General features: G+C 39.2%; 1 protein-coding gene across 6 annotated transcripts in view; it reads right to left on the bottom strand.

The window, feature by feature from the left end:
- The window catches only part of PPP4R4 (protein phosphatase 4 regulatory subunit 4), a 108117-nt gene that overhangs the window by 48948 nt on the left and 36548 nt on the right, over window positions 1–22621 (bottom strand). For 5 of the 6 annotated variants that reach the window (XM_058740173.1, XM_058740174.1, XM_058740175.1 and 2 more), the window contains 2 exons: window positions 3170–3317; window positions 2592–2665 (listed from right to left, as the gene is read on the bottom strand). In XM_058740173.1, coding sequence (XP_058596156.1) covers window positions 2592–2665; window positions 3170–3317 — 222 coding nt within the window. Of the gene's footprint in view, window positions 1–2591; window positions 2666–3169; window positions 3318–6514; window positions 6618–22621 lie in introns of all 6 variants that reach the window. The other variant, XM_058740176.1, reaches the window with a different exon arrangement.

Genomic DNA, 22621 nt, shown 5'->3' with positions numbered 1-22621 from the left:
ATTAAAAAACAACCAGGCCGGTGGGGCGGGGGGAGGGGTGGGCGGGGAGGGGTGCCTGGGTGGCTTAGTCAGTCAAGCGTCGGACCTCCGCTCAGGTCATGATCTCATGGTTTGTGGGTTGGAACCCTGCACCGGGCTCTGTACTGACAGCTCAGAGCCTGGAGCCTGCTTCAGATTCTGTTGTCTCTCTCTCTCTCTGCCCCTCATCCGCTCATGCTCTGTCTCTCTCTTTCAAAAATAAATAAAAATGTTAAAATAAAAATTAAAAAAAAAACAACAAGCAGGTACACAAAACCTGAATTAAAGCTTATGATGAATTCTGTAATGATCTATGTACACATAAAGTGTAATTACTGAAATGCACATCTTCAAAAGAAAAATAAGCAAATTACCAGACAGCCTGAAATTTTTGTTCCATACAGGTTAATTTTTATATTTACCCTAAAGTGATACAAAACATTATAGCTTCAAATAGATTCTATTAAGTAATTCTGAAATCTGCAATAACCCAAGTGTGATATTGTATTGTGTACACGCCGGGCACCCAAAAACTCAACAGCATGACACATTATAAAGAACTATGAAGATCAGATCCTGATTCTGGCCTCTGCTCTTAATCTGTCCAAGTAATCTTGCTGTTTCTTATTTCTCATCCCAAGATTTCTCATCTACTTAAAATGGAAATTAAACTGTCACCCTAAGGTCCCTCCAAGTTCTGAAACTCTATGACTCTAATAAAAAGGTCAACTGGTTTTTTTCCTCTCCACAAAGAAGCCAGAAATGCTGAATGCATAATGATACATATAATTTGAAACTCAAAGACCTGAAACAAAATAAACTGCAAGCTTAAAATCATAAACATCACATAAAATAATATATGGCATTCGGGAGTAAAAACTGCATTCTACAACATAGCACTCTTGAAAAATAGAAGCAACAAATGTCAACATGACGTTCAACATTTAAATATCTGTTAATCACCGAGATGTTTGGCACTAAGTATACAAACATCCTCATAATGGGGTAAATCTTCCCATTTTCGAGCTAGTGTTTTGGCACTGAGATAGGACCGCAAATTGTACGAGGGCAAAGGAAGGACGAAAACGCTTCATGAAATACACAGAGGACATTTCCTCAACGGAGAGCTACTTTTTTCAACCAGGACATATTTGAAAAGAATCTACGGACGATGTTCAAAGAGTGAAAAATCATTTCATTACAGAATAAATTTCCTTTCTAACTTTCTTATTCTCCCATTTTAATTTACTAGAACTTTTAGATGAGAGCATATTAAATAATGTTAAAAATTAAAAAGCAAACAAACTAGTAACAATATTTGCAACAAACATAACAAAGGATTGGAAACCTTGAAAAATAGTACATATAAATAGTGATCAAATGATATAACCAGACAATTCCAAAAGAATAGAACTGATATAAACATATGGGAATATATTTAACAGCGTAATAATAAAAAAAAAAAATTCAAATTAAAATATAATCCCATTTTTGGCTCATCAAATTACACTGGAATGCTATTGGTGAGAACAGTCCAGACACAGGCATTTTCACATATTGCAGTAAGAGCCTCAAGAATCTGAATGCCCTCTGACCCAGTAATTCCACTTTTTTGGAAGCTACAGTTAAGAAAATTATCTGAGGGGCGCCTGGGTGGCTCAGTCGGTTAAGTGTCCTACTTCGGCTCAGGTCACAATCTCACAGCTCGTGAATTTGAGCCCTGCGTTGGGCTCTGTGCTGACAGCTCGGAACCTGGGGCCTGCTTTGGATTCTGTGCCCCCCTCTCTGCCCCTCCCCTGCTCGTGCTCTGTCTCTCTCTCAAAAATAAACATAAAAAAAAAATCTTTTAATTTTTTTTTTTTTCAACATTTTTTATTTATTTTTGGGACAGAGAGAGACAGAGCATGAACGGGGGAGGGGCAGAGAGAGAGGGAGACACAGAATCGGAAACAGGCTCCAGGCTCCGAGCCATCAGCCCAGAGCCTGACGCGGGGCTCGAACTCACGGACCGCGAGATCGTGACCTGGCTGAAGTCGGACGCTTAACCGACTGCGCCACCCAGGCGCCCCAAAAAAAAAATCTTTTAAAGACAATTATCTGAAAAACAGAAAAAGCTCTACAGAGATGTTTACTAATGCCTCATTGTATTAATAAAATACTGAAAACAGGTTTAAAATGTTTAACAAGTAAAATATTTTGTAGCTACTACCAAATGAGTTTAACACACATAGGAAAATAATCCTAAGTGAAAAACAATCACATATAAATTCAACATGATTATGAATATGGCAAACAAAAAACATGTACAGGGAAAAAATCTGAAATGATTTTTCAGATTTTGGCTAAGTACAGAACCACGATTTTTCTTCCTATTATTTTCTGTGCTGCTCATACTTTCTATAATGAACATGTGTTGCTTTCAGAGTGGGAAATGACCTTATTCTTTTTTTTAAATACCACTTTTCAGTAAAAACAAAAACAAAACCCCTGGAGTGACTTACTTAATCGCACTTACCAAAATATGTGTGTGTGTGTGTGTGTGTGTGTGTGTGTGTGTGTGTGTGTTGCATTACCTCATGTTTTAGGGTTTCTTTGGGCAATACTTCTATTACAGAGAGAAGAGTTTCCAACCATGCATTGCTGACACCTGATTGACACAAGGAAAAAGAAAAAAAAAAAGTCTCACAAATTAGTTTTAATTCAGCCATCAAGTGACAGCACTATTTCATAAAACGGGGTATAATTATTTTTATTGCTATTTTAAGAAGTTCCTCTATTTTCTTTTTTGCTTTAGCCAACATCTAGAGAACATTTATCTTTAAAAATAATATGGGGGAGGGAATACCCTTCAGCCAAAATGGGTCATTTTTGCTGTACAATAACAACACAAACATAAATATTGTAAAATTCAAAAATTCTAAGAGGTAAGTACAGATCGTAAGATAAATTAATGCGTCTTCAGCTTTCTAGGATCCTAAACTTTGCGGGGTTTGTAAGGAAACAGCCATGGCTATTTTTAGTCATACTCATGGTCAAATCTTGGGCAGGATAGCCTCATTCACTTATGCTCATCAGGCTAACGAGATCCCAAAGGCCTTACGGCCACCTCCAGGAAACAGTAAGCACAGAACTAACAAGCCAGGCTGCTGACCTGCATCCCTGTGCTCCAGATGTAGCAGAATGACTTGGAGGAAGGAGTGGGCATATGTATGAATTGACACTGATTCTTCCTGTAGAATGGTCCGGAACGACACCGCAGCCGTTAACTGCATTTCCACTCCCGCCACATGCAGGACTTCCTGTGTAATCAGAAAGAGTTTGCTATTACACAGAGGCGAGATCAGAAACTCTAATTTGTAAAAATCCAAGGTCATGGAAACCAAACACAGTCAGAGTCCACAAAATAACTATATATGACCTTTAAAGATATGCACTTCCTCTTATTACTTTAAGAAAACTATTATTAATCTGCTCCTTACTGTTTAACTCATTAGACCACCAAAAAGCTTAAATGTTGTAGGCACTCACAAAATAACATTCCATTGTTTTTTTTAAATGAAAATTACAAATATATATAAACCTTTTAATAATGGATTAGGGATTTTTGATAGATTTCAATTTCTATTTTTGCATTGCATTGTACAGTTCACCATCATACCTAGAATAGGAATGTCAAAGGTCAAAGGTTTTCATTCCCTGTATTTCTATTTCAAAAAATAAACACTAAACATTCTACTATAAAAAAGGAATACACTTAAGATTGTGTAAATGTGTCTTCCCCTTTAGATAACTGACAAGAATATAAATTACCATGAAGTAAACTGTTTTTAAAAGAAAGAATTTTTTAAATAGAAGAATGTTTCTAAAAATTAATTATATCCATAGCCACTCCTTAAAAAAAAATTGTAACGTATGTTCAAAGTTAAAGACTACATGAGATACTAATTTTCAACATATCAAAAAGTAAAAAAAAAAAACAAAAACAAACATTCATTTAAACCTCATCAAAGATACTACCTCTACTTCTCTAGAAGAGAGAGAGAGAGAGTTCGTGTGTGTGTGTGTGTGTGTGTGTGTGTGTGTGTGTGTGTGTGTTAGCTAAAAGCATTACTTTGCTGCTTGATCAGTTATGTCAATTATGGGAATTTCCCTTAAATGCCTACTTTATAACTAACATAGTAAAGTTCGTACAATAACGTGGAACAGATATGAACAATGAGGTTTCCTATCTGTGACCTTAAGAAAATTGATCTTTCCGTATTATTTCCTAATCTAGAAAATGTGAATTCTAGTACCATCTTCCCAGAGATTTAAATCATTTAAACAGGGCTTGCACGACTTACCAACTTGTGCACACTGGGCATCTAAGTAATGACCACTGGCCATCCACGGGGCTCCTCTACACGAGGCCACCTAATAGGAATCTCATCTTGTCCACATCTGAACTGATCTCTCCCCCAAACCTGTTCCTCCTCCCATCTTTACCTCCACAAACAGTGAACGACAACTCCTCCCTTCCGGTCGCCGGCCCCAAAATTCTGGGGCCGGCCCTTGGCCCCTCTCAGCCTCTCACTCACCACAGATGGCCAACCAATCCTGACACAGAGTCTGACCACTTTCCACCATCACCTCCAGCCTGAGTTACCCCAGGAACCTGCTAACTAGTCCCCGATGCCATCATGGCACCTCTACTGTCTAGTGTCTACACAATAACCTGAGAGATTCTTATAAAACACAAGTCCGATCACGTCACTTAGCAGCTCAAACTCCCCAGTGGCTTCCATCCCACTCACAGCAAAAGTCAGTCCTTTCAGTGACTTCCCAGATCTGTTCCCACTGCCCACTTTTCCCAGACTTCCACATGACTGGCTCCCTGATCTCTCTCGAGCCTCTATTCAAGTATCACCTTTCCAAGGAGCTCCTCCCTGAAGACCTGATTTCATACTGAGAGCCACTCCCCCGCTCAAGCTCTCATCACCTCCTTTATATTACAGGTCTATCATCTCCACTGTTCAACACGCTCCTATGCTTGTGGTCCGTCTCCCACACCTGAATACAAGCTTCAGGACTGCAAGAGTTTGTGGCTGTTGCGCTCACCGCTGCACCCCACCTCCTAGCACACAGCAGGCATTCAGGAAGCGACCGCCAGATGACTGAGTATCCCTTACCCTTTCACCTAAAGTTTCTGCTCTTGGCGCTCTGTCCTTTCACACACATTTTCCACACCTCCTAAAGGATGACTTCAAGAGATGCTGAGGTGGGTCCTAAAGATTAGGGATTGGCAGAATTAGACACAAGGCAAAGCAAAAACAGATCACTAGAAATGCATTCTCAACCCTCCATCGTGTCCATAAGGGGACGTTCCTGCCATCTTCTCCCCCAGCATCCGTGCAACCAGGATGCAGACCAAATACCCGGCCTTCTCGATTCACGTGGGGGGACCACGGCCAGTAATCGTTCTGGGAGATAACATGTCATCCTACAGCAGAAGAAACCGACTCAGAGTCGTCAAGTATCCTGCTGAGGGCCAGCAAGCTAGCGATTGGCACCTGTAAGACTTAACCCTTCCTTGTCTGCCTGATGCCAAAGCTAAGTACTCAACTCTTCCTTATGGACTCTGCACTTCCATTCATCATTCCATTCATCGGCTCCAATCAATCCTGAACCTTCATGTGGTAGTGTGGGAAATCTGGCAGCGGCTTCACTGTGGCAAACGTTTAAGCGGTATGGTTAATTCCCAGAAAACCTACAGCACGTTCAAACTTTTGTATCACACACACAAATGTCATTTTACAAGTTTCCGCGGCCAATAGTCAATTATATACCTTAAGAGTTCTTGGCTAAAAGAATAACAGAGGGAATGATAAGGCGTAAAGCAAAAGCAGCGACTGGTCTCTGAAATCAGCCCTCCCGTATCCCCTCGTTTTACTGTTTCCAAAACAAACACGTGTTCCACACTAACTATTTTGGATTTGGAAAACACTCTTACAAGATTTGACGTGGCCGGTATACATCACTTACAGGTTTCAGAACGCACGGCTTTTATTTAGCAACAGAAACTACTTTGCAAGGAAATATCAACATATATCGTGAGGGCCACTGTGTTCATTCCGGTTCACATGAGTCTGCTGTTTTAAGTTCCAAGAGATGTCATCCTGCCCCCTCTTAAAGTCATTAGAGTCTTGGGTTTTGTACGTATGCAAACTTTATGCAAAAGAAGAACACAGGAAGCTCTCCAACTTCGTATCTTCTTACTGTATTACTTAGTCTTGACTCCCGCAGCAACATTTGCCCCAACTATTTTGCATTTAATTTTCGAAAAATCCTCAAGTCTTATCAGGATTTGGGTGTTTCTCTTGTTGTGCTGACTTCAACATCTGGGACTGTCCACTGTTAAGAAACCAGCACAGACTAAGAGATTTTATCACTGCTAAAAATCAACTGACTCCTAAGCATATTTTTCTGAAACATAATACAATAAGCATTTGATACTTACCAGTAAGTGTTCTCCTCCACAGAGTCACACCCTCTGGACAAACATAGTGAGATCCATACTCTCTGGGTAAATAAGTGTGCATCCTCATGGACCTTGGAAGACACTGAAAAGTAAATTCCTCTATTGCTTAAGTGCATGCCTTACTGGCAGTTACGTTCCTCTTATATACTACTGTATGGCTGGCATTCCAACTTGAATTCCTCAAAAATGAAATGAGACATTTTATAAACGAGTTAATGGTACATTTCCAAGTTTAAAAAACTATTCCCGCTTAAGGAAGGAAAATGTACTAGACACTTCTCTGCTCAAGTTAGCATGAACTTTAGTCCTCTCTTTGGTTAGCATCAACGGTACGAGAAAGCGTTTTGTACGACATGTTACGGTCCTGGCCTAGAGGGAAACTGCTCTGTCTCCAATAAGCCCACATGGTATACCTCAAAAGATATTGCTCTTTATTATATACAACCCAGAGAAGCATTACACAAATCACTGGCTTATTCCAAAAGAACAAAATATTTTGGATTCACACATTTGGAAACTAAACTTACTGAACTAAACTGGTAAACATATTTACCACAAATGGCGCTGGCTAAAGGTAAAGGAGAACTAAAATTACAAATATCTTTGTAGATTTTTAGAGAGACTATCACTGATCATTTTGAAGTTAAATAATAGGGATTTAAATATTAAAACATTGAAGACCTAGGACACATAAAATATCTGGGGTTCTGAGGGTCACAACCGTGAGAATTTTCAGTGACTAACAGTAACGGTAAGCAGCTCTTTTCACTATAAAAATGGTGACGTTTATAAGACTTTAAAGCTGAGTTAAGTGTGAATAACTGGAACATACCAACTCAGATACCTTTAACAATTCACTATACCTCATTTGTTTCCCCTATCGCTGACCGCCAGGCTCTACACTAAAATAAAGGGCGAGGAGAACTAGTTGGGAATCCTGAAAGTCAAAATCCGAGAGGGAAAGGGGGAAAATAAAGTGGAGACAGGAACAGGAACAAAAGGGATGTCTTTTATCCTTCTTTAAATCTGTGTTTCAGTGATTAGCAAGGTTCATGAGGAGGTACACATAACAATATCCCAAAGATCTCTTTCCATAAAGGAAATACCAATGGTAACTATCATACCACTACTGTAGATGTGCAATGAAGTGTCCTTCCATGCAAAATCATGACAACACCGGGGCGCCTGGGTGGCTCAGTCGGTTAAGCGGCCGACTTCGGCTCAGGGCATGATCTCGCAGTCCGTGAGTTCGAGCCCCGCATCGGGCTCTGTGCTGACAGCTCAGAGCCTGGAGCCTGTTTCAGATTCTGTGTCTCCCTCTCTCTGACCCTCCCCCATTCATGCTCTGTCTCTGTCTCAAAAATTAATAAACGTTAAAAAAATTTTTTTAAAAGAACAAAACAAAATCATGACAACACCAAACAAATAAATACATTTCAAGACAATGGTTTTGAAACTGAGCTTCTAATTAGACTACTCCGCCCAGTCATTTTGACATATAATATGTTAGAGTCATGTAATCTCATGATTTAGGCCTAGAATGTAAATAAAAAGCTATATATTTAACACTGCAAAGAAAAGATATGCTTATCAAAGAAACATCTATTTGCTCGATATAGCACTGAAAGTAACCATATCAAACGATCCATTGTAGCCATATTTAATTAGTTGAACACATTTTGATAAAATGATAAACTGTTTTCTTGGAGGGGCAATCAGCGTTGGAAAGCACACCAAATGTCTATAACCAAGTGGAAATTGGGCTTTCTTTCTAGTCAGTCTGTCCTAATCTAGTCCCTTCTGTCTAAAGTAGCCCAATGAAGATCTAATTTTGATAATTTAATTTTGATTTCATTCACAGCTATTTATTAATTAAGCATCATACTAAGTGTACTGGGAAGCTGGAGAAAAGTCAAACATTGTTCCCTACCTTTGAGGGACCCCTGTAGCTTCCATATATTTAAACATTCAATAAATGTTTAGTTACATTCAAGGCTGTGCCAGGTTCTAGAGCCTTAGCAATGAGCAGGACCAGCAGTGCACCTGTTAGTGCCACAGTTAAGACTGTAATAGGAGCCAAGGATGAGAAGCGCAGATGGCATAAGAACACCTGACAGGGGACCTGATCTCTCCCAAGGAGAGAGGATCACGGACAAGTGACACCCAGCCTGCGCAAAGAGAAAGAGATAACAAGACAAAAGCTGGATAAGCACGAGGAGTACGAGGGCAAGCGCTCCTGGCACTGAGAAATAAGAAGGAGCCTGGCGGACTCGGGAACCAAAAGGCCAGTGAGACTGGAGCACACCGCGAGAGGAGGGGCCGAGGCTGGGGAAAACAGAAAGAACCCCAATTACGCAGGGCCTCAGATGCACTCAGTAAGAGAACACTCAAATCGTAGTCTTAAATGCTTTGAAACAGCATGCAGACCACTACGATGAAAGTGAATCAGAAAGTAGAGAGGCGGGTGGAACGGGAGGGAGGTAGTGGGAAGGGACCACTTGGAAAACCATGACCCTCATCTGAGCAAACCCTCACGGTAGCCAGGACTAGGGTGAAGGGGGTGTGGTTGGAGAGAGGTGGGTGGATTCAAATCATATTTAAGACATGACACAAACAGGACTGCATAAGCGAGGAGCAAAAGAAGAGATGGGATCAAGGAGGACTCCCCACATCCTGCCTTGGAAACCAAGTGGATGATAGTGCTACACATTAGGACAGGGGGACACTAAAGGAACCTGAGGTGTCGAGGGGAAATAGCAGGACTGAGTTTTGGACTTGTTAACCCTGAGAGGCCTTTGCGGCATCCCAGTGGAGATTACAAACAGAAAAATGCACATACGGATCTGATGCTCTGAGAAGGCATGCTGTAAATAAGAAAACTTACATCGAATACATGCAATTTATATAGATAATATATAAAGACCTGGGTGTAGACGAAATGGCCTACACAGAAAACAGATCAAAAGTGGCAATCTGCCACCGTAAACATAATTTTACCCCAACAAAATAAGGGGGTTGAAGAACTCGAAGTTTTAAAGGAAGACAGCTATCACAAATGTTTTGGCAGAATATTTAATTTAAAATGCTAAATTATTCCTAATACATGAGTAGAAAACAATCAGTTGTTTTGTGTGGGGATAAGGGTGATGGTAGGCCACGGTGAAGGGGTATATGCATTTTGGGCTAAAATCGTTCCAAGATTAAACCAAGAAGAATAAAATAAAAGGAAAGGGAACTTACCCTCTCGGTAACGGAAGACTAGATAATCCTAATCAGCTCTCCTGATGGGGAGAATTTACAAAACCGGACAAAATATAAAAGTCATCTGTGTAAGAGCATATGGAAACTAACAAGGCTACCCATCCAAAACTAAATAATTACCCGTCCTACATTGTTCATTACTAGATTAATTACCCATCCAAGATCTAAGAGACAAAGGCATTCCAGAAAGGTAAGCATGTAATCTGGGGCCTCTTTTTCCTCTGAGGCCATCTGCTAATTCTAGAAAAGACTCCTGAGAGGCTGACAGCTTAAGTGACTTTTTTTTGACAGTCTTGCAGAGGGTCCCCAGTAAGACCCCTGGGACAGGATAAGGGTGATCCTGAAGCCGACTGGCTTTTGCCCGAGGAGCAGCCCGGCTTCACAACATCCAGTACCTGAAACTGGATTAACTGAGGCTTTACTGCCAATGCAGTTAAGTGGCTCCCAGAAGAAGAGACCGCCCTAAGGCTCAATCTATTTCTACAAATAATTTATCAAATACAAGGTCAAACATATGATCAATAATATGCAGGCACACGAAGAGATAAGGAAATACGAGTGAGATCCAACAGAAGCAAGATAAAACAGAAATGCACCACGCTCCGGGTATTGGTGCGATCTGATGCATACCTGGTTCAAGGGGGATGTGGTAGATTTTCAAAAAAAGATTAGAAATTCCAGACCAGAAAAGTAGGATAATCAAAATCAGATTACGTGGGGAAATGGGTTTAAAAAGCTTAGGGTGGAAAGCCGCCACCACCGGGCAAATGCACCCAAGGTCAGTTAGCAAGACACACTACAATGAGATCACTACAATGAGTAACTTGTTATATCACCTGCAGGAAATTCCTTTCCATCTGGCGCCAATATGCTATTGTGCTTTGATCACAAACTCCACTTGCCCCCCCCCCCCCCCGACCCTTTGCTTCCTACACAAGTTAACGATTACTGTCTGATTGGTTTCTCCACGTTCACCACGTGTGTAAGATCCTGAGCGCTCAATAAATATGGAGAGGAAACCCCTGTTCAGGGCTCTTGTCTCCTCCCGGACATTAGCCTCTCTAGTATTCAATTCTGCATCCACTCTCTTGCTGGACAAGAGAAAACTCCGCACTCTTGGTCTGCGACAAGATTAGACATAAATGAATCGGTAAACTGTAATATGATCAGGATAAATCACTCAAAATGAGTCACAAAGAGAAAATAAGGGAAAAGACATAGAAGATTAGACATTAAAAGGTCTAATATATGTGAAATTAGAGTCCTAGAAGAAAAACAGAGGATTAGGAAGAAGCACATTAGAAAAATATCTGAAAAGATAACGGTCAGGGTTTTTTAATGCAAATATTCTGACAAGTGTATAGCCTTATTTGTATGTATCTAGTGACTAATGATACTAAGCATCTTTTCTTATGCATACTGGCCATCCACAAATCTTCTTTAGTGAAGCAGCTGTTCAAATTGTTGCCCATTTCTTAAAATTGTTTTTTTTTTCTCCCTTATTCTTGAGTTTGGAGACCTGTTTACATATTCTGAATGCATGTCCTTCATCATATATGTGATCCACGAGTATTTTTTCCCATTCTAGGTCTTCTCTTTTCATTCTCTAACAGTGTCTTCTGAAGAGCTAAAGCTTAAAATTTTCCTGAGGTCAAATACCAATTTTTTTCTTCTATGGATCATGCTTTGGTGTCATATGTTAGAAACCTCTGACCCAAGGTCACAAAGATTTTCTCATTTTCTTCTAGAAGTTTTATAATTTTAGTTTTTAACAGGTTTACAATCTATTTTGAGTTAATTTTTGTGTATGGTATGAAGTTTGGACTTTTTTCCCAATTAACCCAGTACCATTTGTTGAAAAGATTATCCTCTCTACACAGAACTGCCTTTGCTCTTATGCTGAAATCAACCGGCAATGTATATAAAGGACTTATTTTTCCTCTGTTTATGTCCCACTGATTTGTCTTTATATAAATATGACATAGTCTTAATTGCTGCAGCTGTATATTAGGTCTCAAAATCAGGTAGCAAAAAATCTCCAACTTTGCTTTTCTTTTTCAAAGTTGTTTTGGCTATTTTTGGTCTTTTATATTTTCAAATGAATCTTAGAATTAGCTGGTCATTTCCTATCAAAAATAAAGGAATAAAAACAAAAACCTAACATGGTGGAATTTTTATTATTTTACATTAAATATATAGATTGATATGGGAAGAACTGACATCATAACAGTATAGAGTCTTCTGATCCATGAACATGGTATACCTTTGCATTCACTTAGTTCTCATATTACTTCTCTCAGCAATGTTTACAGTTTTCAGTATACAGACCTTACATATCATTTATCAGATTGAACCCCAAGAATTACATATTTCAATGCTACTGTGATAGTTTAAGAAAAACTTCAATGTCCAATTGTTTGCTGCTAATATAGAAATACAATTGACTTGTATATTGATCTTATATTCTCCAGCCTTTCTATATTTACTTAGTAGTTCCATTGTTTTTCTTATGTAGATTCCAGCATAGATAATAATGTTATCTGACAAAAAAAAAACAAAAACCCACAATTACTTCTTTCTCTGCAAGTGAATGCCTTTCGTTAATTTTGTTGCCATACTGCATTGGCTAAAACGTTCAGTATAATGCTGAACAAGGTGGTATTAGTGGATACCCTTGGCTTGTTCCTGAACTTAGGGGAAAGCATTCAGTCTTTCACCTTTAAGTATAATGTTACCTATGTGTTTTTCAAAGGAAGCTCCTCTCTAAGTTTGCTAAGTTTTGCTAAGCTTCATTTTGTTTTTCAGGAATGACTGTTAAGCTTTTGTCAAATATTTTTCCTAAATCTACGGAGATGATTAAAAGGTAGTGTTATTTTTTTTCCTTTTTTTTAGTTTGTTGATATGATAACTCACATGGATTCATTTTTAAATGTTTAACAAACCCTAAATTCCTGAAATAAACTCCAACTGGTCATGATGGACTATCTTTTTTTATATGTTGCTTGATTTGATTTACTGGTTTTCAGAAGATGTTTTCATGTAAGCTCATGAGGGATATGCATCTGTATTTGTTTGTTTTGTAATGTCTGTGTCTCATTTGGGTATCAGGGTGATGCTGGCCTCGTAAGATGACTTGTTCTTACTTCCTCTCTTTTCTAAATGAATCTGTGTGGAATTGTTATTTCATTTACATTTACCCTAATTTTTTACCATTTCTGGTACTCTATTTCTTCATGTAAACCCAATGTCCATCTCTTATCACATCATTTCTGCCTCAAATATCTCCCTTAGCATTTCTTGTAAAATAAGTCTGGTACAAAGAATCCTTTCAATCTCTCTTTGCCTAAATAGTATTTTGCTTTCATCCTTGAAAGGCATTTTCACGGGGTACAGATTTCTTATTGACTTTTTCTTGCTTTTAGTACTTCTAACACTCCATTGTCCCCTAATCTGCACTATTTCTGGCCAGAAGTCTGCTTTACTCTCACCTCTGTTCCTCTGTTTGTAATGTTTCTTTCATCTCTGGCTGCTCCCAAGATTGTTATGTTTTACTTTCAGCAGTCTGATCACAGTGTGCCTGGTGGTGGTGATGGTGGTGGTAGAGTGTGTGTTTATCCAGCTTCAGGTTCTCTGGGCTTTTGGATCTTTGGTTTGTTGTTTATTAACTTCAGAAAAGTCTTGACTATTATTTCTTCAAATAGTTCTTCTTTTCTCATTCTGAGACTCCAATTGCACATATATTAGACCACCTGACATTGTCTCAAAGCCATGTGATGCTCTCTCCTGTTTTGTTTTGTTTTTTCTACTTGGTTCTATCTTTGTGTTTCAGTTTGGATAATTTCTACCTTCAAGTTCACTGATTCTTTCCCCATCTGTGTCCAAACTGCTGATGAGCCCATCAAAGGAATGCTTCATCTCTGATGTTATCTTTTTTTAAAAAATAAAGATTTTAAAGTAATCTCTACACCCAACCTGGGGCTCGAACTCACAACCTCGAGATCAGGAGTCACGTGCTCCACCGACTAAGCCAGCCAGGTGCTCCATCATCCTTTTTATTTCTAGCATTTCCAGTTGGTCATTTTATAGCTTCCATCTCTGCTGAAATTCTCTGTGTGTCCATGGAGATAGCCTGAGGAAATGGGCAGTGTTGCGTTCCCGTTCCCTTCCCCAAGCAGCAGCCATTCATCACCGCACTGGCATCAGCAAGGGAGAGTCTCTCCAATCTCCTGTCCTGACCCCTAAGGCAAGGAAGCTTGTGGAAAAGAGCCTGCAAGTGGGTGCAAAGTTCCCTTGTGTCTGGAGCTCCAAGTTATTCTAAACTGATATGCTGCCCACGCTCAACCTTTCAAAACCTGTCACAATTTCAGCTGATTTTTTTTTTCTAACAACCTTATGTGGTGGTCACTTCTTCTATAGTCAGTCAAAAGTCAGTGTCCCTGTGTCCCATCTTTTCTCAGAGGAGCTGCTGCTCTTTCTGAATGTGGTTTTCTTGGTTGCCTTGTGACCACTTTCGACAGGCTCAAAAGAACTGGTGACTGAATGGACTCTGTGACTAAGCTATCGTTGTCGGACAGGAGTGATGCTTTCTTGCACACTTCGACACCCTAAGTACAAGTGGAACTGACGGCTTTTGTGTTTGAGCCCTGAGTAGTCCTTCCTCTCTTACAAGCTTACCTAAATATTTAAATGAATGCTTGCTGTACTTCAGAGTTTCTAGATGTTCTGATTTGAGAAATTTCTAGGATATTTAGTTCATCACTGCCAAAAGGTTACTTAATCCATAAAGCTTTACATCAAAGATGACACACCTTTATTACAGTATAGTATGGAAATACCTGCCTTGTTTTATAATTTTGCAAGGACTGTAAACAAAAATGTCTATAAACGATCCTTCATATCACTCAAATGCCTTACGTCAGAAACAATATCCAAGTAGTAACAGAGGTTGCACTATCACAGAAATAAAGGATCTTCTCATTAAGAATTTCAAAAGTTCTGGCTGATTTTTATGGTAGGGTAAAAATAACAAATGAATGACTAAGAAGCACATGTGAGAACACTGGTCTGCAACAGAATTCACTGAAAGGAAATATCTTCAGGTATTCGGAATATCAGCTAATATAACATTTTACACATGCCCAGAAAAACCACGTACTCAGTAAATGTTTCCACTGAATTTAATTATTGTAAAATAATTAATGATGTTAATCTGTTTTGCCTGTAAGCGTAAGTAGATAAAAAGACATAACATAAATATGATTTTCAAAATGCATATGGGTCAATGTACTTTCATTTTTGAACTACAAACCACGGAAGAAAAAGTAATTTGTATCATGTTCACGTTCCCTAATTCCTTTAGTTAATATTGCCTCTTTTTTTTTTCCTTTGTTTTTTTTAATGAATTAGAAAAAATATTATATAATTTTATGCTTCCTGGCCCATAAAACCTCCTAGGTAGGTCAATTCTAACCCTGATGGGTTGTTTTTCATCAGCTTCCATTACAGGAATTATTTCATTTTCTTTCTTCACATTAGAGTGTCCCTAAATCCTTAGCCTGTCAATAGAGTACTAACAGTGGGCTTTTTATGACCTGTACAGTGTCTGGAACACCATGTTCTCATTATTTATAAACGTGTTGCTTGCACAACATCCCTTTGCTTTTCTCAGGAGGGAACTTTTAACTTGTCTCAGAAAACACGACCTACAGGGAGGAAGACCCGTACTTTTCCTTTCGAGCTGCAACTGAAAGAAAAAAGTAACTTGTATCACCCGTTTATCCTCTTTAATACCTTCAGTTAAGACTCTCTCTCTTGCTTGGTGAACTGTACAAATAGGTTATGTAATTTCACGCTTCCTAGAGACCTCCCGACAAAATATTCATAGTCATACGTTGACTCTTTGAAGCCTGCATCTTCTCAACTGTGAAATGAGAATAAATATGTCATGTAGAGTTGTTATAAGACGTTTAAAAGGATGTGTCTGAAGTATTAAGCACGGTGCCTGGCCCACAAAACGTGTTCCTTCTAATTATCATCGGCTATCCACACATCTGTACCGCCTGAAATAAGACTTGAAAAGGAAGTAAAGCTAAGCTTTTTTTTGTTTTTTAACGTTCATTTATTTTTGAAAGAGACAGGGACAGAATGTGAGTGGGTTGGGGGCAGAGAGAGAGGGAGACCCAGAATCCGAAGCAGGCGCCAGGCTCCGAGCCGTCAGCACAGAGCCCGATGTGGGGCTCGAACTCACGAGCTGTGAGATCATGACCTGAGCCGAAGTCGGTCGCTCGACCGACTGAGCCACCCAGGGACCCCAGTAAAGCTAAGCTTTTTATTCACATACATCTATATTTACACAGAAAAGATTTAAAATTTTGAAAATGAAATCTTTTTTTTTTTTTTTTTTTTTTTTTTTTTACATCTACCTATATTCAGGGGCACCTGGGTGGCTTGGTTGATTAAGCATCCAACTTCAGCTCTGGTCATGATTTCGCAGTTCCTGAGTTTGAGCCCCACGTCGGGCTCTGTGCTGACAGCTCAGAGCCTGGAGCCTGCTTCAGATTCTGTGTCCCCTCTCTGTCTGCCCCTACCCCACTCGTGCTCTGTCTCTCTCCTTCAAAAATAAATAAACATTAAAACAAAATTTAAATCTACCTATATTCAGTAGATATAAAATAATAATCACATTGGCAGAAACTTGTATTTTTTCTATTATTTCCATTAATGAAAATAATGTCATGTAAAATAACAGTAAAACTAATAAATCTTTCGAGAATCAGGTTGGTGGACCACATCTGCTAATCTCAAATGACTACATTTCATACTGATTAATTACGTCTTTTTTTATCCTTTCATTACTATGCATCTCTCTCCCACTCCCCCAAAAAAGCTCTCTCCAGGACCACAAAGCAGCATCATACCATTCCACTGACAGTCTGTTTTTACTTCTCATCCAAGAATGCCATCAGTGGATCAGGCCAATATATCATTGGTCTTTCAGGCAGGCACTTACAGTCTCCGAATATGAAGTTCAATCAATGCTCATTTTTAAATCACTGTTGGGTGCCTATTAGTTTGCCAAGCACTGTTGCAGGTTCTGGGGGTACCATGATAAATCAGACTGTCAAAGTTTCCACCCTTAAAGGAAGAAAGAGAAAAGAAAGGCAGGTGATGAGTTCAGAAAGCTAGATGGGATGGGGGCGCCTGGGTGGCTCAGTCAGTTAAGCGTCCGGTCATGATCTCGCGGTCCCTGAGTTCGAGCCCCGCGTCGGGCTCTGTGCTGACAGCTCAGAGCCTGGAGCCTGTTTCAGATCCTGTGTCTCCCTCTCTCTCTGCCCCTCCCCCGTTCATGCTCTGTCTCTCTCTGTCTCAAAAATAAATAAACGTTAAAAAAAAAAAAAAAAAAAAAGAAAAGGAAGAAAGAAAAGAAAGCTAGACGGGATCATTTTATGGAATGATAAGGAGTTTTATTCTAACCTGAAGTGAGAAGTTCACTTGTGGCTGCTGTAATCAATTACAACAAACTGGGTGGCTTAAAACAACAGAAATGTATTCTCTCACAGTTCTGAAGGCCAAAGTTCCTAAATCAGTGTTATTTAACCAAAATCAAAATGTTGGCAAGGCCACGCTCCTTCTGGAGGCACTAGGGTAGAATCCATTCCTTGCCTCTTCCAGCTTCCGGTAGTTGCCTGTATTCCTTGGCTTGTGGCCACATCACTCCAGTCTCCACCTCCTTCACGTGGCCTTCTGCGTGTCTGGGTCAAATCCACCTCTGCTTTCCTCTTATAAGGATACATGTGATGACATTTAGGACCTACCCAGATAATCCAGGATAATTTCCCTATCTCAAGATGCTTAACTGTATCTGCAAAAACTCTTTTTCCAAATAAGAGAACATTTTTAGGTCCCAGGGATTAGGACCTGATCTCTTTGGGAGGTTATATTCTGCCTCCCACACCACTTAAGCAATTTTCATGCAAGAAGATATGATTGATGCTTTGAAAAGATCTCTCTGAAGGAAAAAAAATAACTATGCGAGATGATGGATGTATTAATTAACTTGACTGTGGTAATCATTTCTCAATGTACACATATATTAAATCATTACGTTGGTACACTGTATATATAATTCTGTTTGTCAAAAAAAAATTGTAGATTGTTCCCAGAATAAATAAATAAATAAATAAATAACCTCTATGGCTGAGTGGGCTGGGGGGGGGGGGGGGGGGGCAAAGTAGAAACAATAGGTCCAGCAAGGAGGCTGATGTGTAACCAGATGAGAGCGGACTGAGGCTTGAGAAGTAACATTATATATTATATATCTGCTGCAATCATGATCAGCTAATGAGAAGGTTGTGTAATAGTTAAGAGGGGGGACTCAGCAGCCAGACTTCCTGTTCAAACCCAATTATGCCACGTGCTAGCTCTGTGACCTTCGGCAAGTTAGTCAAGTAAGGTGTTTCCTCTTCTATCAAGTGATCCTTATAGAATTGCTAGGAGTCATCAAAAAACTAAAAACGCACAAAGTGTTGACAGAGTACAGTGCCTGACACGCAGTAAGACTTCAGCAAATGTTAGCTATACTTATTTTTATTCGTTCCTGATATTGCACGTTCTCTAATATATAATTTTATGCAGTAGATTTTTGGGTCCCCAAATGAGTGGAAAAACAAAAGAATTCAATAACTCAACAGGCAGAGGCATTTTTTACAATTCATTATAAAAAGAGTCACTAGTAATTAGCCCATGTAATTATTATTATATGGGGTAATTACATCACTACCACTTTAATTTTATAAAGGACCAGAGCATTTTAGAAATGTATCCTAACAATCAAATTCTTTCACTTCTAGCTAACCAGAAGTTTAAGTCAAATATTGAAATCTAACATTTAAATAGATCCCAATTTATTGTGGAAAAGACTTAATCAATAAAGACCACAGACAAAAATTACTGGTTTTCAAAAGATGATACCCTAGGAATTAAGTCGTATAACATGAATATATTGTAACAACTGTATTTAAAAGTGTCTCCAATCTAGGAAATTTAAGTTGGAGGTCAAAATACTCTTTCTTTCTGGATTCTTACTTAAATTTAACCTTGAGGGGTGCCTGGGTGGCTCAGTCGGTTAAGCATCTGACTCTTGGTTTTTCAGCTCAGGTCAGGATCCCCCCCAGCTTTGTGGGTTCGAGCCCCACTGACAGTGCAGAGCCTGCTTAGGATTCTCTCTCCCCCTCTTTCTGCCCCTCCCCCACTCACACTGTCTCAGTCTCAAAATAAACATACATCCCTACATAAATACATACATACATACATACATACATACATACATACATAAATTTAACCTTGAGATAAATAACCTCGTAGCATTATCATTTGTTGTACGCTTTGGATAAAATTTACAAAGTGAACTGTAAAAATACTACAGATCAGCTCAATTCAAATCTGATTCTATTTCTACCATTTTTTAACCTACCTTCATCCCTAAGACAGTGAAAAGAGCAATTATTTTAAAAACTATTTTGGGGGGCGCCTGGGTGGCGCAGTCGGTGAAGCGTCCGATTTCGGCTCAGGTCACGATCTCACGGTCTGTGAGTTCGAGCCCCGCGTCGGGCTCTGGGCTGACGGCTCGGAGCCTGGAGCCCGCTTCCGATTCTGTGTCTCCCTCTCTCTCCGCCCCTCCCCCGTTCATGCTCTGTCTCTCTCTGTCTCAAAAATAAATAAAACGTTAAAAAAAAATTTTAAATAAAAAAAAAACTATTTTGCAGTTAATATATTATTGTAAGGATGAAATGCAAATGCAATACAACAAAAAGAAATTAAAATATCATTGGTAAAATGTTATATTAAATAAGACCAGAGAAATCTTCATTATCACTGTATCTGATGCTCTTTATGGTAAAGATAAGGTAAAGGGGGGGCTCTAAAAGTTTATACTATTGTTGCAAACGTGCTAACAATCTCAGGAATGATTAGTTTCTTACACAGAATATTTATTGTACTTATCTTTAAATTCTCTAAAAGTAAGTCATTCATAGATTAATATTAGTAAGTATGTAAATGACTCTTCCCTGTGGATTTAATAAACGACCAACCGAGATACGCAAACCCAGCAGAACCATACAGATGCTCAAGCCAGAAATCCGGAAGGTATCTCTCACTTCCCACACCCAACTCATTAGGAAGTTCTATTCTGTTCATTCTACCTAAATCATTGTGTCTCAGACACAGCCACTACTCTCCTCTGTCCCAGCTAGCTGGCCTAATCCAAGCCACCTTCACCTATCATGAGGACCAGTGCTATACTGTCCTCATTCTCCCGCTCCAAGCCACTCTCCACACGATTATCAAAATGATCACCGTGAAATGTAAATGGGACAAGCCACCGCTCTGCCCAATGGCCTTCCACTGTCCCAAGGAAGAACATCTCTTACGCGCTCGGTCGCTGACCATCTCTCTAACCTCTTTTCAAGTCACACCCCACCATCACCCACTGCGTTCCAACCACACGTGCCTCTTCCGGCCCCAACCAGTTCCTTCCTCTTAGGGCCATCTGCTGCCTCTTCCGCCTGGACCACTCATTCCTGCCTCTTCAAATGGCTGCTTCCTCCGATCCCTTTGGTTTTCAGCTCCTCAAAGAGGCTTTCTTTGACCTCCCAAGGCACAGTAGGTAATCCTGTCCCTTCACCCTGTTTTTCATAGTCACTTACTTGTTTAATGTCTGTTTCCCCCACTCTGGACTGTAACTGCCTTGAGGGCGAGTTCTCTGTTTTGCTCACCTCCATTTTCTCAGGCCTCAGAACAGTGCCTGGCACATGGGAGGGACTCGGGAGATACTCGGGAATGAATGAGTGCCATTATTACTAATTATTAGTAGTAGTAATATTATTATTATTATTATTATTGCTCTCGTAAAGCCCAATATGCTTAATTCTTCACTAGTTTTACATAAAGTCAGCATCACACTATTAAATAGTCTCCTATGATTGTTCTTTAATTGTTCTCCAGAGTCTTTAGGCCCTCTGACATAGTATCTTATCTGGGACTGTCCACCACCCTTTTGGTATCTTTTTTAGGACAAAACAGGATAAATGAGAGTTCTAAATAAACGGCCACTTGTTGACTAAAGAAATGAGTGAATGGGCGCCTGCGTGGCTCAGTCGGTTAAGCGTACGGCTCTTGATTCCGGCTTGGGTCACGATCTTGCAGTCATGAGACTGAGCCCCACGTTGGGTGCAGAGCCTGCTTGGGATTCTCTCTCTCTCTCTCTCTCTCTCACTCTCTCTCTCTCTCTCTCTCTCTCTCTCTCATTCTCTCTGCCCCTCCCCTCCTCCCTCAAAAAAAAATAAACATTTTTTTAAATAAAATCAGCACTAAATAAAGGCTTTCTTATTTCTTAGTACACATTCATTAGTATACATTTTCTTTATACCCATTTATTCAGTTAACCTTCTATATTATGGATTAACTTTAATTACCTTAAAAGCTTATTATAATCTTACCTTCTATAACTCAGTTATATAGTTTTAGCAGATTTGATTCTTTGTATAAATACACCGTATATGTGAGTGTGCGATCCCACGAAATTAAGATTTTTCAGGAGTTACTACTTGACTTTACTGTGAACTCATTAACAAAAGTATTTTTTCAAAATAATTTAGAGACCTCTAAAGGTCACTATTCTCTACCCTTCACCTTTTATTCTTGCTTTATGAAACCATGAATGCTCAGTATGCTGTCCGTGAACCAGATTTAGCACGCTCAACACAGAGTGCATTGGATGCTCGATATTTTTAGCTTTCAATCTAATTGACTTACCTACAATAATCTCTTAGTCAAGGGGACCTAACCACCCGATCCCTTCTACCATAGTTTAGTTGCCACTTCCAGGTGTCATGCTAAGAAGCTTAGGTAGTTACTGTCACTGAAATTGAATGTGAAATTAAACTGGGATGGTGCAGACTTGATTCCACTGAAATTACAGCATGATTCTGGGGAAAATTGCTATGGAAAAGTCTGATTCATTTTTGAATCACATGCAAAACCAAAATAAGCATTTTCTCAATTCACCACTGTACCCAGAAAAAAAATTCATATTGCCTGCACGGAAATGTGGGCATCTTGTAAAAATAACATGCTGTGTCCCTGACCTAAATCACAGCAACTAGAACCACGTTATATATGCCTAAGAATAAAATGCAAGAATACACTAATAACTGCAGTATTTTAAATACATATAAATTAATGACAAAACTACAAACAAGTTATAACCAAACAGAAAGCCAAAGAAAGTATACAAAAGTCACTATTAGCAACCACAGTCCCCATTGGTATATAACCTCCCTGACCCCGTGAACAGATAAGCTCCCTGAGGACATACAGGCTGCTGTCTGTTTTGCTCATTCCGGTTCTTACAGATAAGAACAACACTTTGCACACAGCTACAGATAAGCAACAAATACTATGTATCAAATATTTAATATTATATATTAATAATCAATAGATATTAGAGAAAAGAATGTTCTGATCAAAGATTTTTGTTTAAAGCAGGAAAACTTAATTCTGAAGGAATATGGGAAGCAAGAAGCATAAAACTAAAAATGTGATGGCCACAATTCAATCTTTTTTTGGTGATTCTGTAGAAGTCACCAGAAGGTAATTATTAGGAATAATAGTTCAATTACATTTTCAGTGTTGTAGAAATACTATTAATATAAATTTAAGTCAACAGAATACCAAATAAGACAGCTATGATTTCATAAGACTAATTAAGGTATTTTTGAGCTACCGAAAACCTAACTTTATTAAATAAAATGTCTCTGCTGAGAA

The sequence above is a fragment of the Neofelis nebulosa genome, chromosome 7, assembly GCF_028018385.1.
Source record: "Neofelis nebulosa isolate mNeoNeb1 chromosome 7, mNeoNeb1.pri, whole genome shotgun sequence".
NCBI lineage: Eukaryota > Metazoa > Chordata > Mammalia > Carnivora > Felidae > Neofelis > Neofelis nebulosa.
Note: the sequence above shows the minus strand (reverse complement) of the source record. Positions and strands in the feature narration are given on the sequence as shown.